The following is a 19,609-nucleotide window of genomic DNA, read 5'->3' as shown; positions in this document are numbered from 1 at the left end:
ATAAAACTTGCTCAAAGAGACCCCCTCTCCCCGAAAGTATAGCATAAATTGTATATTTTTTAAGCAATATAATACAGTAGACATTATCCAAAACCTCATAGCAATAACTCTGGCCATCGTAAATTGTATGTTGAGCAATTTGTGCGTATTTATATGATTTATTAAAATTCATATAGCCCATTTGTTGATTTGTATACAGTTCCAAAAGGAGGGATATTTTCCAAAGCATGAATCGTGCCGTTTCCAAAAAAAAAAAATAAACACAGCCAATCAACTATAGTCGATATATGCATTAGTGACATTTGGAAGATAATTTTATTTACGTTTTCAAATATAGTGATAGGAATGGCATATGAGTTGCTTCTAGCTAATCGAAATAATCATAAATATTGGGATCATAAAGATTGGGAGGTTACATATATAATACTGATGATTGGGAGGTTACAGTTGTTATTCTAATCTGCATTTTTCATATGAATTCAGGGTAAGGAATACATTTTTAAATTGAAAGATGTAAGACATTTTGGAAATTAATTGAGAAAGAACTAAGGTAGTAATCCGGTTAATGCCAGTTAATTCTTGCAAATGTAATCGCCAGTAAAAAAAAATTGCTAGTTTTGGTGGTGATAGCTTATTTGATTAGATATGAAATTGAATAATGATCTAGTAACTATTAACTTTTAATTTAATTTAACTATTTAGTAAATTCAATTTTTTTCTGTTTTTAAAATAAGTCGAACTAACTGACAACTGGCATTTGAATTGAACTGAATTTTACTAGTTGTCTGTACTACATCCTTCTTTTTGTACGCCAAGACATGTTCTTTATCTAAATTGCATATGCTATTTCCTTTTAAACGATTTGTCATTTTACATGAGTTTTAAGCAGTTTATTTAGTAGAAAAACAATGAAATTTCTTACCCATTTCGTTATTTTTATTAACTTAGGAAGTTTGTCACAGCCGAGAAAATGTACAAGATAAAAATGGGGACATTTCAAGTAAAAAAAAAAAGGTAATCAATATATATATATATATCGTATATATATATATAATCGTGTTCTTTCATCGGGTCAAAAATAGCAAGAGAAACCTTGCAAAAGGTCACTACTTCGAACAGTTAAATATATGTAATATATTTAATATATATGTATATAATATAATATGATACGTATAATATATATGTAATATATGTAAATACGGTTAAATATGTAAAATAGATAAAAGTCATGCAGTCAAAAATTCGTATTATCTCCACAATTGATTCACCTATATAAAGAATGATCACCTATTAAAATCTGCTTATTAAGGTAATTTAAGAACTATTTATAAACGTTTGACACCAACAGTAAAACTTTACTGTATCGCATAGTACTTGTACTTGAATAACAGATAAAACTAGTTTGAAAAGCACTAGTTCAAATCACTCATAAAGTTCAGTTAAATAAAAAAAAACAGTTTTTTTTTGTCTGGAAATCAAAAGTAATTAAAGCCTAAAAGAACAAGATTATCAACAATTGGAGGAAGAATGGCTTTTGATCCCTTAAGCCTTGTGACTCGTACCGATTATGTATGTTTTTTTCTTCTTTTTTTTCGACTGTGATAAAATGCCTAAAACCTGTAAATTGTTAGAAAAATATTGAAAATCTCTAAGGTAATCGAACTCAGTTTCACAATTAAAAAAGATAAGTTTTTTTTACTGATTCTCTTTTAGAAATGTCTTTATAGAAAGGTACAATGTAGTACAAGGGAATTGTTTTGAAATGGCTTATCCAATTCACTACAAGCTAAAAAAACAAAAGCTTCCAATCGAGAGCAGAACTCGTAAATTTGCTTATATAAATTGTAGAACATAGTAAGTAAGTAAGTGTGACGGCACTAGATCCTTAAGGTGCAAACTGGTGGCACTGATCTCTGTTTTGTGGCCCTTCAGATAGGAAGTGCAATGGGGGGGGGGCAGCCATCCTGTGCTTTTGCACACCCTTCTTGCTTATCTTCCACAGATCTCTCCAGGCACCCATTTAGAGCTGGAAATAAGAGAACGGACTCATAAATAAATCAATACGTCTCGAGACAAGCATAATAATAACGAAAATTAACATGGTTAAAAGAAAACATAAAAAGCGCAAACGTTCAACCTGAAGAGCGTTGGAGGCTGCCCCAACAAGGGCACGCTAAAATATACAATGCATTTTAATATTTCATCATTCACATCCTTTGATATTTGCTTCTTTAATTTCAGGTGAGATATCTGGGATAAATGGACTAGAGTTTTATCATGTGCATTTCATGTGTTTAAAATTAATGGTATCTGGTACCTAATTGAAAATCTAATCCTTTGAGAACTTACAAAAGGACCTCAATATGTTCTAGAACACCTAAGAGTTGAAGGAAGGGGCTTAATCAACAGGGATATTTCATGAAATAATTTATAGGATTTTGAGTTTAAAAATTCTATTCTGAAATATTAACTGTTCTTTTAAGCTACAAATCTGTCAAACTTAAGAAAAAAAAAATCATGTTTCAGTTTCTGATGCATAATCAAGTTTTGAGGGTCAATATAGAAAATTTTCGAGTAATCTCACTGCTCTGTTTGAAGTACGTGTATTGGTTTTGCATGTGTCCTAAAGGTGCTAAAATAAATAATTGCTCAATAACAATCAATAATTCAATATTATTGAAATAGTAATTATCAATTACAATCAAATTTTCAAACAGTGTTCATGAATCCTTCGCTTTAACAGATACCTATGTGTTTTCTACAAACAGAATTACAAGATTAATATTTTCCTGTAAACTTCAGTTATACGTGTCAAAAATAAAATGGTTCTAAATCTGAACCATGAGGGACACCAACATCTTTATTCACTGAATGGATTTCCATCAACGTTTACCGCAATTTTACGTCCAAACAGATATGATTTCATTGTTTCAGGTCCATTCTCTGTCAGACCCGGATTTTCCATTTTATCTAAAGGAACTTCATGGTTTAATGTTTCAGATGATTTTTTAGCATCATAGAAGACATATAGAAATTATTAGCTAAACAGTCGTCAGTTTTTGATCTAAGCAATGGCTGCATTTCCTTGTTCAGTAAGATTACCCGCTCTAACTCTAAACTGATATTTTGTAAAAAACAGATACCTAAATGATGAGAAATCCTTCGTTTCAGATTGTTTTTCAATGCTTTAAATAATGGTGAAAAAATTGAATAGGACGATAATTATTTCTATTAGATACTTTTTATTGTATAACGGAATTACGCGGGCATTTTTTCACCTGCGTGGAAAATCTCTCCTAAACAAATACATGAATTGGAGATATGAATAAGTGGTTCAAAAATTACAGCAGCAATACTCTCTAGCAAGTTTGTTGAAAGTTCAACATGATCAATTGGATTACCATTTTTTGTATTTTTGATAATTCTTTGAAATTCTACAAAGCTAAATGGGGTCAGAATTATGCTCGTACCTTTGGTGGGAGCCAATCGCTGTTTATGTAGCCTCTGAGAAAAAAAAAATCTACTTCTGCCGAGGCAATAGGTGATCCATTACCAGCAAAATAATTACTAAACGTCATAGTGTCAACTTACCAAATGAAACCTAGGATCTGAGAACTTTTAGTTTTTTTAATTCTATTTTATATTGAACCCCTAGTTTTCCGGGGAGAATTGGAATTTGAAACGATTTCTCATAAAAAAAAAAAATAAAAAAAAAACGCTGTCGCTTTCTCTTACCAGCAGATTCTTATATTTTTTTAAAGTAATGTATTTAAACTGTGGTATATTACATTCTGATTTTATGTAAATGACTCTTTTTTTCAAACAATACGTGGTAACCAACTCTAAGTAAGGAGCGACTTGGCCCAAGAGTAACGGAAGCTATTAAAAAAGAATTTTGATAACAATTTAAACATCGAAAGAATTGACTTTTTGTGCTAATTTCAAATACGTAAAATTTTATAATTTTTTTTTTTGTGTGTCAAAAGCTACAAGCCTGAGAAAATCTACCTGATTTTTGAAAAGGAGGGAAATAACCCCAAAACTTATAAAATCAGACCATTCAGCATATCAGAGAACCCTACTGTAGATGGGCAATAATTAGATGGACTGTCGAAGACCGCTACAACATTATTATAGGCACAAAGTCCTATCTACGAAAAGGTAATTTTTTTTCCAGAAAAAAACACAGACGTATGTTTATTTATATATATATTTTTTTACAGTGTAGATCATATCAAACCAATGGTCTAGAAGATGGGAAAAGGGCTATTCGAACGTTAGTTAGAAGTGATATTGCCCTTTTAATTGACCGAAAAGATTGGAGGGCAACTACCCCTTGTATTTGTTTTAATTTATAATGTTGCTCCTCACTTTCAGCTGAAAAAAAAAAATTTTTTTTTTTTATTTAGTCATTAATAGCTGCCATAAATACACAACTACCAGATGGATCATCACGAATGACAGACGTAATAATGGAGCAGTAACGTCAAAAAACATTATTATTTAGTAACAATGATGTATCAGTTATCCTGGACGACACAAAACATACAGGGCTCAATTCCTGTATATTCTAATCTCGCCTCCAGACACGAATTTCTTTAAATCAATTGTAAAATCACAGATTACTTTATAAGGAGTATTACGAATAGCTAATTTATCCATAAATTGCCATAATTAATTTTGAAATCTTTTTGGCTAAATGATAGAGTATGGAAAATAACTTCTATGAGAAGCTTGTGATTGTTTGGAAAAGAGCATTGAACAACAAAAGATTCAGATGACATTTCAATATTCACTGGCTAATTTCTAGCTTTGCACGAACTGGTATGCAATTTTTAATTAGTACACCTAGACCAGGTTTTTCTTGTTTACTGCGGCCGTCATGAAAAAAATGGTAATCTTTGACATGAATACTTTCAATTGAAATCTCATCTAAAAATTTTTCACTCAGACCTAAAATATCTGTATCCGAAACCAATAAAATATTACAATCACATCCTCTGCAGTCATCCAGTCCCGTCAATTCCAAAGCAATATCCTCCTTGTATTTATTTTTTTCATTGCTGGTTCATTCGAAAATAAATATTGATTTTTCTGGAATACCAATATACTGCAAGTATCTTCATTAGAACTCGCAAGAATATTTTGAAAATCCACTTGAAATAAAAGAAAATCACACTCAAATTTTAATATTATCTCTGTCCATTATCAATTGTAATTTCCATGTCAAGCAAAATCACTACATGCCTTAAAAGCCCAGCAAACAAATACATAAATAGCACAAGTAGAAAAATTTAAGAAAAAAAAGAATCATCATTCCAAGTTGGTATCTTTCAATTCTGCTATTCAGCAAGACATCTATGTGGATCTAAACAAACAAAAACTTAAGAAAGTAAGGAAATGAGGTTATTAAACAAATGAATAGGAATGGACAGGGTAAGTACAAAACGATTAAACACTTCAGACTTATATTTCTTCATTCATGATTACAGGGTGCCTCAACTATTATAAGTTATAATTTTTTGCCATTGAAACATAATCTGGAATCTATGAAGCGCTTCTTGGGCGCTTGAAAAAGTTTCAGTCCAGTATGGTATAACCAAAGGAGTGTTTTGGGATTGAACCGTCAGGTATTTTCACAAACAAGTTTGTCTGAATCCCCTTCAATATCCGTGCATCATGTCCACCAAATTTTTGTAACTTACCAAGTTTCACTAAAAGTAGCATAAGTCAAGGTCATATCCAGGGGGGTCTAGAGGATTTGAACCTCTCCTAAATTTTCGTCTGACACTATATAAAACATGTACAAGGTACATTAACCTTAATAGTTGTTTCCAATAAATGCTATTAATAATTTTCTTGCGGCTTGGGGAAATAGACTCAACAAAGTTTGATACTAATAGCTCTTAGAAATTTAGTTATTTGCTGGAGAGTTTAAAAGTAGAAGAAGTTTGATTTTAAATCATAAGTAGAAATTTAAAAAGAAGTATCTTGCGGTTTAATACAACCAAATCCATATTTTCTAGTAATTGTGCTTTTTCATGAGAATGAGCGCTTATTCACGCAGATCTATGGTTGATTTAACAAGACTGTGAACATCATTTTTTCATTTTATGTTTTAAAGGACAGTAAATAAGACCATTTTACTAACTAGGTTAGTATTTCTGCAATATAATCGTTTCTCAGAAACCGTTTCTCAGCCCAATTTAGGGACCGGTCACCGGATCCTCCTTGTATTTAATGATAGTTTTTGTACCTTTCAGGTTCTAATATCGCTCTATACTGTCATGTGAAAAAACTTAATTGGTTTTTTGACCTGTCAATTTTGCTTTTTTATAAGAAGTAGATTATCGAGTATATAATAAATCATGGTCCCAGCAGTAGCTACAGCCTTGTAAAGAACGACCAACGTCCCTTAGTAACCTATCTGCTTAAGAACGGAAGTGCACAAGTGTCGTCTTGGACGCTTGTAGATTCTTTTTCTGACTTCTCGATGCTTTGGACTAAACAGTTATCTCCCATTTTTGTCGAATTAAGTTTGGACCTGTTTGAAACAAAATGAATGAAAATATCAATTTACCGAAACTTGTTCTATTTCATGCTTAAAAAGGCCTCCTTAAACTAAAAATATTATTATGATTATTCTTGAATAAAGCGGTGGGTGGGGTGGGGGGTAAAAGGTGCCGAAAAGATTATTTAGGTCATCATTTTATCAATTAACCTTGGGGATGGGCTTCGAATTGATCTTGGGAATGTCCTTCTTACTTTTATCTTTCATTTCAGGTGGTTAATTGACTAGTCTTTTATATTAAATTCAACATTTTTCTCCAATGAGGAAGGCTGCTACTCTCAAAATTTTTGTTTAATATATAATTTGCATCCTTAAATGAAGAAAGGCTAAAGGATAAATTCAGCCATCGTCTAGATTCATATGACGGACCTCCAACTAAAATATAAAGATAAAATGCCTGTCTCTGACAGTTCATACCTCTCCCCCTCTACACGCAGAGAAGATACTCTGATCATCTTCCTTGAAAGTTGGCATGTAAAAGCACAAGCGTATGAACTCTACGAAGCGATGGAGTAAAGTTTTAAAAGAGCTCGAGATTAAAAGAAACGTGCTTTGGCCTGGGTGTATTTCCTCAGGAGCAGGAAGGTTTGCTTGATTTGCCAGACTCAAAGTTCTTAATCGATTCCATTCCTTAAGACCAGGCTATTGTTTTGCCATATAAAATGGTTCTAAACAACTTCTTTGCAGTGGGTTAATCTCTTTTAGTACTTAAAAGGTTCAAATTGAGGTTCAAGAGAGCCTTCTTCCAATATTATAGGATCACTAGTTCAGTACTGTCATTCCTCAGGAAAAACTGGCCTTCCTTCTTTCTTTTTGCTTAAACAAATTTTACGCACGAGATCAATGGGAAGAGACCATACCTATTCTGCTTTGAATGTTTCGAAGCATCCACTTAGTATTGATTAAGCTGACATTAATCGTATTTTACTCGTCTAGAAGAAAATATATGCTTCCATAAGTGTACAAAGCAGTATTAACTGATTTAAAGATGTGTTTTAAAGAGACAATTTATTTTTCTAGGACTCCGATGAAATGGTGATAAATTATCCAAGCATGTTTGAGTTGTTATGGGACCTTAAAGGTATGGGTGAGAATAATGCAGCCTGGACCAGAAAGCCATATCTTCAGAGAGATAGTCTTATGGCGGCTGCTGCCGTTTATAAAGGTGCCTATTCTTGTATTTTAAATTTGCTGTTCCTTCTTCCTTCTATTAAATTACAAAATTTCTGAATATAAAAATGACGGGCTTTTCTATAGCATACCCCATGCTAACAGTGTTACTTCTGGCTTGTTTCCCAGGTTTGAAAAAAAAAATACCTGAATTAACGCATGAAATTCCAAACTGACGCAATAGGTGATAAAAGTTCCTCTCCACAAATAGCCATCAGCTACTGCTGGCCAAGGATCTTCCGTGGATAACCTTAACAATAAAATTTTTCAAGATATTGCAGAAACTTTTTTTTTTCTGTCGTTCACTTCTGGATTTTGAAAGGGATATAAAACACCTCACTCTCTTTTATACCTTGGTACCCCAAAAACACCAGTAAATCCCTTGTATTATTTCTGTTTTTACGGGGCTTTTGATTTGGAGTCGTGGTTTTGGAGTCGGAGTTTAGTAAATCTTTGCAGAATGTAGTCGGAGGTGAAGTCGGTAAATTAAAAATGTCTGTAGTTGGAGATGGAGTTGTTTTTTACTAATAAGTGACTCCACAGCCTTGGTTTTTCACTTCTTTATTCTGACCCTCTTAAATTTAGAGTTGTCTTCTGAACCTCTAGTCGTAGATAATGCGGTCAGTCAAAACCAAAGTGCAAAAAAGTAGCAAAAAAAAAAGAAGAAAAAAGTTTAAATATTTGAAGTTGTAGTATACTTGATAAGAGAGAAAGAAATTTGTTTTGCCATTGGGAAAAATTTGGAATAAAAAGAGGAGTATTAGTATTTTACAGAAGTTTCCAATCATACAACATTAAAACAGTGGAAATATTCATGGCCTTCAGGAATAATAATGAAAAGGCTGGGCAATTTCTTATCTTACGCTGAGAATAAAATTAGATTCAAATATTTAAAATACGCAAGGAAGCAATTAAAAAAAAATACATGGACAACTATTATATTAGCTATCGAATGTCTAAAACATGCGTTTTGCATGTCAATCTTTGCATTTGCTAAGAAAGGTGACGTCGTAGCAATCACTTAAGTAGAAACGAATAGATACGGGAGATTCGGCGAGGGGCTAAACTCGTCTAAGAGACAAAAAAAAATAGAAGGGTATAGTGCTTCCCCCTATTTTTCCTCTTTTTATTACGGGACGCTGTCGTGACAAATTACTCGATAGTCAAATTTGATGTTGATTACAACGCACTCTTAATTATAAAAGCTAAATATATTTCAAAGTATTTCATTAGAATGAAAAAAAAATGAAAACAAAAACAAAAATGAGGTGAAAATCTCCAAGTTAAGATTGCAATAAAGCTTAATGCTGTTGTGCAACAACTCATACACCCTAATAAGTAAACTGACACAAAGGAAGACTTGATAATTCAGTTTTAACTGAATTAAGCTAACTAAATAAGACTGTCCCTGCCTATTATTTTTGAAATTTGTTCATTTTTTCTTATGAAAAGATAGCGTAGTTTCAGAAGCTAATAATGTTCTTAAAGTTGTTCTTAAATATATTTAGGCTAGTAAATACACATATAAAGCATATACTTTGCTAAGAGAAAAAACTCAAATTTGTCTCTAGTATGTGGATGTTTCAATCTTATTTTTGTTTCTTTTTTTTAGGAAGAGAGAGCTCAGCCCAGATCAATAAAGTGTATATATTTTGAACTACTTTCGAAAGTGAAATTTCATTCACAATACAGAGCCATAAAAGCTAAAAACAAAATAATTAAGATTGTATAACAATTTAAAACTTTAAGCATTACAGACAAACACTCCCCTAGCCAAAAAGTTCTTCTAATCCACATTTTATCATTTTAGAAAAAAAATTAGCAAACACCTTGGGAAGTTGAAGTTTTTGAAAATGGTTTCTCTTTCTTAGATATCCCAGACAAAAGCGGTCACTGAGAAATTAATAGCGTTCGAAAACTCACATGAAAAAATACTAAGGTTTAAAACATTATCACAAGGTATAATAAAATAACAGTATGTATATTTAATATACTTTTTTAGACAAATATTTAATGTATATGTAGCTTTCCCAAGATTCCAACCCTAGGACTGAAATCCCAAGGTCCTAAAAAATGATTCAAGAAATAAGAGGCCTGTCCTTGAAAGTGCATGAATCTGGTTTTGATGTGTAGATGTTCTTCCTTCGAAGTTGTAGCTTAGTTTTTGAGTAATATTGTAATTTTTACTTCATCTAGTTATCTTTGGCTAAGAATATTTAGTATCTAATATTTTTCAGAAATGTATGGCTATCCTGATGAGTCAATACCAGCCACTTTTCAGATTTTGTACTTTATTGGCTGGAAGCCAGACCGATCTCAGGTACGAATTTTTAAAATAAAAAAAAATTACTAATGAATAAAAAAACAATCTTATAAGAGTATAAGAGTACAAAAGTAGAAAGCTTTAAGATTATAACGAGAAATAAAATCAAAAATCAGTTAATGCAAAAAAAAAATGCATTGAACCCCTTAACAATTTTTCTTTAGACTGTCTTTCTATATCTTATGAAAAGTATTGAAACTATTATAGGAGCTCAAAATTAAATAAAAATTAAATTTTTACATTTAAATTAAAAGTAAGTACGGTTCTTTAAGAAATAGTGAAAAAATATATTCAGTTTCTCGAATCTGTCACGTAAATCCACGTTTACAGTTATTTTATTGCTTTTTTTTTGTAGAAAAAGAGTAATTGAAATGTACAGTACAACAGTAGGAAATTCGAAGTGTTTCATCATGAATGTAAAGGTGAATAACTGGAAGTAGAAATGCTAGGAACATTGAAATAATTGAAAATACTGGAAAGTGATTGAAAGAGAAATTTCAAGTTTATCTGAAAAAAAAAAACAACGTCATTTATCGTTTTCCAACCAAATTCTGAAGCTGACCGTAAAGACCTAAATTAAAATAGTAGTTTTTTTTTGTTTTGTTTTTTGCTCTTACTCTACGCTGGGCCGAAACTGCGGCCCGAACCATACGAACATACATGAATTCTACATCAGAACCACTTATGCCAAAAGAATACATGAATATTAGTCATGCATATCCACTTTCTTTTTTTAGCCTGTGTTCTTTAGAATAATGTACCCCTCTCTAAGCTATACTCAATTAAAAATGATTGAAAACATAATAGGATTTGTGTAGATTCAGGTAATTTCAGCCTGAATCTAAGTGTATTTATGCGTGAGACTGATGTACAGGATTTGTTAATAAGCGTGTTTTGAATGCTTTTTTATTCTGATTGGTTACCTTACACTTTCACTGGTACTCGAATTGTTAAGTTCCTCTTAAAATTATTTCTAAGATACTAAGTTTCCTCTCTCATTAGTTTTCAGTACTCTGTGATAAGGCCTTTTAGTTTGAAACCAAAACATAGATTAATTATTAATGAGGAAGCTCATTTCAGCTTATGGCGCATGAGCAACAGAAAGCCTTAGTTAAAGCAATGCTATTTCAACCTTATTATTATGAAAAGTTTAGTCACTAGTGTTATCGACGGCCCAGTTAAAGATACATGAAACTTTTATTTCTATGAAAAAAAAAATCAATTTTGGTTTCATTTTTGCTTCAAGTTGTTATAAATTGAACCTTGGGTGTTGAAATATATTTATATTTAGCTTAAAAATTATTTTTTATTTCTTTAAAAGCACTTGAGAATATAAAATCTTTTGCAAGTATTTTATATTTATTTTCCTTAATATTATCCCGGCCCTCCTATTTCGTTCCCTGTAAAATAGTGGTTTTGATAAATGACATAAGGTTTTAAGGTTTCTCTAATAAAGGTTTGTTTGGACTTCCCACCTATGAAATTTTTACCATGGATGTAAAGTAAAGCGATAGATGCCCTGTTTTGAGTTTTCCTGGTCACTTTTAATTCATTTTCAGAGGGAGTAACATTAGTGTGAAGATTGCCTGTATGCACAGAATGGGTTTGAGATTTGGTGTAATGCCAAATCTCATACATCTAGTCACCTTGAGACGGACGTGTTCTATTGATTCAGCAGAGGTAATAATTCTAGGCAACACTTTTTGCTAAAAACTGTGAAAAAAGTAGGGAATACGTTACGAAACGATGGCTGATTTGATTTTTTGCTGTTGGTGTTTTCTTTCCCTCTTGAGTCTTACATGTTATTTACCATTTCGTTTTTATGACATTTAACTTCATTATCTTTAGTTTTTTTGCTGGTATATCTATTATAAGCACGAGTTACTCTCCACGCCGTTAGTTATATTGCTTGTATATGAAGCATTTTTCTGGATGAATAATATTTAGATAATATTTTGAAATATTATAATGATGCTTGAACATTGTAATGATAAAATAATGTTTCCTACATTTTTTTTTTTCTTTAGAAAAGAAAGGGTTGCTACCAATTCTGTGGCACGAAAGAAGTCCTGCATTGCGCTGCATCAATTTTAAGTGACGCCTACTGCTCTAAGGCTGCTTAAATTTATTTGAATAATATAATAATCATTAAATAAATTAATTTTAATGCCTACCTAATTAGACTTTGAAAATGTGACATTACCGCGGACATATCAGACGTTTAAAAAACTTCGATTTAAATTTAACCACTTCAGATAAAAAAAAAGTCTGTAATAACAGTAATCTATTTAGAAGTTCACTATAAAAGTGAAGCAAAAAGCTACAACGAAAAAAGAAACAAAATGAAAAAAAATACAATCAACTAGCTCAAAAACAAAGGAAAAGACCAAGAAATGCTGCTCAAACTTTAAAGTAGTAGAGTCAGTCAGCCCTGTGTATAACAAAGCCAACTTTATTGTTATGTCTGGTCTCATAGAATTATGTACAATTTTCCTTTTCTTATACTAAGCTGAGAAACCTAGTTAAAATCATATGTTCTGAAAATGTGTACGGAGTGATAGAATACCATTTTTTCAGAAAATTGGGGACAGGCCTGATAAAAGTAACGTGAGGGTCAGCTGTATTCAAGAAAGATATATAGAGTTTTTCTAATTAAATGGTGATCTTAGAGAAACCTGGAGCTCGCTATTATCAATATTCAGATAAATTCCGATAGTGAAGAGAGGAGAGGCAAGAAAAATATCAGCATCAAACGCCTCTTGCAAGGTGCAAGGTTACAGGTACAAGTTTATAAGAGATTGCCGTCACCGTAACTTCGTATGAGACATAGCGGGATCATTATTCTACATACTTTTCACATACAGTTTGAAGAAGGAAACCTATGGTATACTGGCAACTTATCCGAACTAATCTGTATTAAATTTAAAATTTGAATGTAAACACAAAGAAGCCGAAGACATTCAAGCCCTTCGCTAAGATTAGAAGAAACGGTTATAGGAATATACGAAGAATCGGAAACTGAACCCTTGCCATCCTTGGAATATCGCTGATCGGACACTAGAAGCCGACAATATAAATAAATAAAAATATTAGTTAAAAATTAAACTAGAAATTACACAAAATTAAACTATAAAATAATAAAGTAAATAAATAAAAAGATAAAATAATAAAGAAATAAAATAATAAAATAAAGTGATAATACAATAAAAATAAAGAATTTTAAATAAAATAATTGAAATAAAACAAAATAAAACTAGATACAAATACGCCTAACTTTCGATTTAGATATACACTTTTGTTGGGCATTGTAAAGTTGACTTCTTGATCGAAGCGATTTTTTGGAAGCAATAAGTCGTTATATTAGCTAGCAATCAAACCTGTGTCTACCTTATTTTTTATTTTAGTATGTTTAATGCTTTGTTCTCTTGCCCATTTCAGCCTAAAGCGCTTCCAAGAGGATCTGGTAATTTTTCTCTAAAGGATTTGCACCGACTTGATGAGGTAGTGAAACAAACTAAAGTGCAACCTGCGAAGAATCCATATAGCACCGAAAAAGAGTAAATCTGAAGTGGAGCTCAATTTTTTTTTGTAGAAATTTTAAATAAAATTAATTGTTAGAAGAAAAGTGCTTATTAAGAGTATTTGATGATACTTGTTCGGGATTTGGCTTCTCCCAGGAACTTTTCGATAATACCCTTGGGCTAGGATCTTAGATTTTGGTTGACCGTAGTTCAACTACAATCAACTTAAAGTTTTTTACCCTTCGTAGTCACTGTCTGTCCTCGAACGCTATTTGACTCTATGTTTTCTGTTATTTCCAAGAGTCAGTTGAGACTAAACTGACTGAGCAATAAATTCTAAAAGTTGTAGCTGAATTTAAACAGTGCAATCTGATTTTGTCTTTTTCTTTCTTTTTTTACTTTTTCTGGTCATTTTCTAACGCATCATAAAGATACTGTAATAACCTCAAATAAATTTTAGATGGATATGTGTGTCATATATCACTTTGAAGTATCATTTTGATTTGGTAAACATCTCATGAAGAATGCTAATATTGGTTGTGAGGTAGGGGTAAGGGGCTTGGCTTGCATCTAAAATTTAATTATTGTGATGCAAGTATTGTGAGTTTATTTTTATAGATGTTTTAGCTTTGGTGCAAAATTTTTAATTAATAAAACACTAACAACTGTATGGGTTGGAAATCTACTTGTTCAATTATTCTTTATACAGAATTAATCTAAATTAAACCGCCTTTATAAACTTTAAAACCAAGTATCTCAACCAAACCAGTATTGCTATTTTTTTAATTACAAACCCATGGTGGAGGGGAGGGGCTTCGGACCCTTGTCTCCACTGAAACTTCAATATTCTTATTATTTTCTTTATCATTTTCTTATATTAATTGCATGATTCATCACTTTGGAAGCTCTGCATCTTCTTCAGATAGAAGCTACTGGACAAGTGCCTGCAACGTGTTTTTACACTTTTGGTTTAAATTTAAATAAGTTATATCTCCCAGTGATCAAAGTTTACATGTGTTGAGAGTATTGGGTCTTCAGCACGCCTTGTTGAAAGGGGTGATTTTGATATCCCCCTTTCCCATGCCCTTTTTGCCTTTTAAACTTGAAAAAAAAATTAACCATGTTCAGGCTTGTTTTGACAACAAATTATAAACTTTATGATAATAAGTGGTGAGCTGATTTGAAAGAGGAGAAATTCAATAAGTTTAAAGTTTTTAACATATTTGTAGGACGTAAGGAGTCTGAAATATTGAAAATGGTTACCCTTTTCACGGCTTTCACAATGTTTTTTTTTTTAGAAAACATTATTTTTTATAGGGATGCCTCTTACTAGGGCCGTAACCAGATTTTTTTTTTTTTGGGGGGGGGGTGCTTTACAAGATAATTTTTTTCGGGGGGGGGGGGCTACAAAAAACTTTGTCGGCAAGAAGATCTGAGGGCTAGTGGCTCTGATAGAACATGTACACACTGAAAAATGTGCATAAACAGGAAATGAGAAAAACTCTCCTTTAAATTTAGGCAGAAACAAAGCTTCTGGTAGCACTTGATCCTTCACATATACCCTTTTTATGCCAGTAAGTATATGATTCTAATCTTCAATGTGGCAGAAAAGAAGATTTCCGCAACAATACGGAACTATCAACCCGCTGCATCAATTTTAAAGTTTTTGTTCTAAATCATTCTTGGGTATGATTAATTAAAAACTAAAAAAATAAAGTTGTTTTTAACTGAAAGTAGGGAGCAATGTTGAAACTTAAAACGAACAGAAATTATTTCATATATGAAAGGCGCTGTCCCCTCCTCAACGCCCTGCAATTTACGCTCAAGTTTTTTATTTTTCAAAAAGAAGAGATAGGGAAAAGAGTCAAGCTTTAGCGTAAAGAGCAGGGCGTTGAGGAAGGGACAACCCTTTTTTTATATGCAAAAAATTTCTGTTCGTTTTGAGTTTTAATGCTCCCTACTTTCACTTAAAAAAACTAGTTTTTTTATTTAATTTCTGAATGTTCTTGAATCAATGCAGGTTTTGGTTTTGACTCACCGTACGTGAATAATTAAAACAAAAATTGATTATTAATTTTACTTTTTTTGGCTAAATGACTTTTTTCCAAATTTTAATCAAGAGATTTTGAGAGAAAAGAGACGGGGGGGGGAGCATTGTTGCCTTCCAATTTTTTGGTCACTCGAAAAGACTACTAGAACTTTGTTTACGGACGTTTTTATTGGTAATAAATATACGTGACTTACGAATTAGCTTATGTAACGAACATTTAAATCGTATATTTTTATTTTGCATATGAGGGGTTTCACCCCTTCTTCAATATCTTGCTCTTTACGCTAAAGTTTGAACTTTGTTCCAATTCTTTAAGAATGACCCCTGAATCACAAAGGCCGATTAATTAGAATAAATAGTTCTTTTGAAATTACTAAAAATACTTTAACATAAAGAGTAAGGTATTGAGGAGGGGACGAACTCCCTCATCTACGTAATAATTTCTGTTTTAATGTTGCTCCTTAATTTCAGTTAGAATTTTTTTTAAATATATAATTTCTTGTTTTTTTAATGGTGATGAAAAATCCAGTACTCCTTTCATGGAAATTCTCTTCTCCCTTGATAAATTCCTGCATTCTAGGACCACTGGGTTGATACGATCACCACTAGAAAAAAAAAACAACAAAAACAAATAAACACGCATCCGTGATCTCTCTTCTGGGAAAAAATAAAAAATTCCAGCTTTTTGGATTAGGAGGTTGAACCTATATAGTACGGTTTTCTGATACGCTGAATTTGATGGTTGGGTTATCATTCAGATTGTATGACTTTTATGGGGTGTTTCCCCCTTTTTTCAAAAATACCTTGCTTTTCCTCGTTTATACCTCGCTTTTTACGCCAAAGTCCGAATTTTGTTCCAATACCTTAAGAATGACCCCTGGATCACCAAGGCCGTTAGAATAAATAGCTCTTTTGAAATAACTAAAAACACTTTAACATAAAGAGCGAGGTATTTAGGAGGGGACAAACTCCCAAATATACGTAATGATTTCTGTTTGGATGTTGCTCCTTAATTTCAGTTGGAATTTTTTATATATATAATTTGTTCTTGTTTTTTTTAATGAGGAAGGAAAATCCAGCATCCCCTTCATGGATATTCTCTTCTCCCTTGATAAATTCCTGCACGGAAAGATCCTCCCACGTAAGCTTCTCCACCAACCCAATAACCGATACTATATGCACACAATAGGCAAACTTCATGACTTGCAGCCCTTCCCCCGGGGACTGTGGGGGATTAAGTCGTCCTCAAAGACATAGTTATTACTAAGGTTATTATTATTTTTTGGCTATGCTGAATAAACTGAATATCTCAAAATTTTGATCCCCCGAAACTGAATGCCATTCTATGGTTTCTTAAAGTATAATGGGGAGTTGAAAAATTTGATCATGAAAGTGATATTTTCTAATCTTAGGGAAACGATAACCCCCCCCCCCCCCCCAATCCCAACCACAAACATCTACCAGCCCTTCTCCCAAAAAGGCAATTACAATTATACGTAAAAGCACAGAATTTTATCAAGTATAAAATGAATTAACTTGGAGACCTGAATTTTTTAATGAATACCTCTATTAACCGTTTATTCCGTATCGACGACGTCCATCTGTAGAAACGAAATCACCATGGAATATACCACCTCTGAAACTGGAAAGCTCAATATACAATTTCTGGATAATTTTAAATAAATTTACTGTCTTAGAATTTCCAATCGATAGCTTTTGCTTCCTTTTTGAAGGAATATTGTTGTTCGGAATATCGATATTGGAATATCGGAGTGGTAAAAAGCGCCATCTTACTTTGGCTTTTTTTTTCGCTACGTAAACAGGCAGGTAAAACTTTTAATTTCCATTCAAAAAGCCTTCTCTCAATTTATTGGTTGCATCATTGGTTTAACACGATGACTCTTCCGAAAAATACAAAATTATACATTTGGATATAGGGACGCAAGGCCTCTGTAATAAAGCTTTCTGATACTGCGCATTTGACGGTGTAATTTTCTTGTCTGTAGAAAAACCATAACAGCCATCTAGTGATAGGTGACACTTAGCATTCTTTCAAGCTTTTAAGCTGTTTTTATGTCAAGAACTGAGATCAAATGCTTACTACTAGATTAATTTACCAACTAAACGAATTGAATTAATTATTTTTGATATTACAGTGAAAAATACCAAGCTTCGCCAAACGCTATATGGTGTTGAGGGTCTTATTTTGTTGTAATTAGTGCCTATTCCCACTCTTGTCAGTTACCCATGCTCTTTGGTCAGAATCTACTAGATATGGTAAATTCTGGCCTATGCTACCAAAGAATTGCTACAGGATTGAATCAAATATAAATAGAGCAAACCAGGTGTAAGACTGACAAATAATGGAAGAGAATCGGTAAATTTGTTGGGCCAACTTTAGCTGTTAGTTGTCAGTCCTTTTTATTTATTATTCAATGTCTGATTAATTAGGAGAATAAAACCTTCAGGTTTACTGACATGCAGCAGACAATTTTTCTAAAACCTTGACAAAATGTTATTATACAGATATATATTAACGAAAAAATTGTACAAAGTTTACTTACATCCTTTTATAGTTATTTCAGAGAGCTGTCTTATACCAAAACAGCGTGCACTAAGGTCTAAATTTGACATAATTTTTAAAAAGTGGTGTGTATGTGAGAAAATCTAGGTTATTGTGAAAATATTATTTTTTATGTGAACAGGTAGGTTAATTAAACATGCAACACCTTTACAATCTTGATCAAAAGAACGTAGTTGCACATTTGACCTTTTTAAAATATTTGCTAATATTATCTGGGGAACCGCACCTCATCTCAAAAGCCTTTTGCAACATATACATGCCATGAGCTTTGGTTTAACACTATAAGAACCCTTCCTGTTAAAGGAGAGATGTTGGCAGAATTTTTCTGTTTTGGTAAAAACAATGAGTTCCGGTATTAATTGATTCAAATGACCTTGATGGTCATTTTTAGAAATTAACGAGATATAAAAGTAGGTTCTGCTGTCTGCTCCATCAGACAATTCAGAACTAAAGTAAACCACCATGGTCCATTCTTTTTTAGATTTCGTATCCCAAAGTACCAATTTGCTAAAATGGCTGATTCTCATTATTTTTGTGATTCCGTGAATAAAATTTGACTTTATGAATGGTTGAGATATTTGATCATTCGTCGAATACTCTGAAATATCTAGCACCCGTTACAGCAACCAAACATAAATCATCAAAAAACTAGAATCTTTCAGCCAATTCCAGTCAGCTTTATTCTCAATAGCGAAAGTGGGTTCCAAACTTAGTAATTGAACTTCGTTTTCACTAAAATTGGGTTTAAAATACCTAGGCTGCTGCTCCTTTTAACCTAAAGTTTGATTTATAGATTTCCAATTTTGCGACCCAATGTCAACTACAGTCGCAGCAGCAGCTTGCTAATCGCAGCAACCTTTAAAAACCAGAAGATAAAATCAAATGATATAAACGTTCTTTCTCTACATAAAGTAAAACAGCTATGAAAACTTTCTAGAAAAAAAAGATGTATAATTTTTATAAATTTGTGTTTTGTTTTTTTATTTCTTAGGGGGGAAGGGCGCGTCTAAATAAAACATCTACAGGAATTTGACTGTTATTATCAGGCAAATACTTTTTCGGTCATTTTTCCTTACGTAGTTGTTTTAATAATTACTGAGCATAGAAGGAATGCCATGTCATTGACATTACTTTTTTTTCTTGGCATCGAAATTAGCAGTCGGCATCCCCTTTTCGAGTACCCTTAGACAGACACTTCCGCAAACTCTGGATCTGCTTTTCGACTTCAAAACGAAGCATATATTGCTGTGAAATACAGCAGCAATATATTTAGCAAATTCTAGCTGATGCTGAATTTTAATTTTTAATTACAATTGAATTTTGATTGAATGTTTTTAGAAGAAACTTAGAGATTTTTTGTTGATATTGAGTGGTTTCATTATTAAAATTT

General features: G+C 32.3%; 1 protein-coding gene across 1 annotated transcript in view; it reads left to right on the top strand.

Annotated features, from left to right (window-relative positions):
* The window catches only part of LOC136032332 (arginine-hydroxylase NDUFAF5, mitochondrial-like), a 45,889-nt gene extending 32,200 nt beyond the window's left edge, over window positions 1-13,689 (top strand). The window contains exons 7-9 of the mRNA XM_065712649.1: window positions 7,592-7,736; window positions 9,979-10,061; window positions 13,503-13,689. Of these exons, the coding sequence (XP_065568721.1) occupies window positions 7,592-7,736; window positions 9,979-10,061; window positions 13,503-13,625 (351 nt within the window). The 3' untranslated portion in view covers window positions 13,626-13,689. The remainder of the gene's footprint in view (window positions 1-7,591; window positions 7,737-9,978; window positions 10,062-13,502) is intronic.
* The last annotated feature ends 5,920 nt before the right edge of the window (window positions 13,690-19,609 follow it).

Source organism: Artemia franciscana, chromosome 1, assembly GCF_032884065.1.
Source record: "Artemia franciscana chromosome 1, ASM3288406v1, whole genome shotgun sequence".
In the NCBI taxonomy this organism is placed as follows: Eukaryota; Metazoa; Arthropoda; class Branchiopoda; order Anostraca; family Artemiidae; genus Artemia; species Artemia franciscana.
This window is presented reverse-complemented; position numbering and strand designations above follow the sequence as displayed.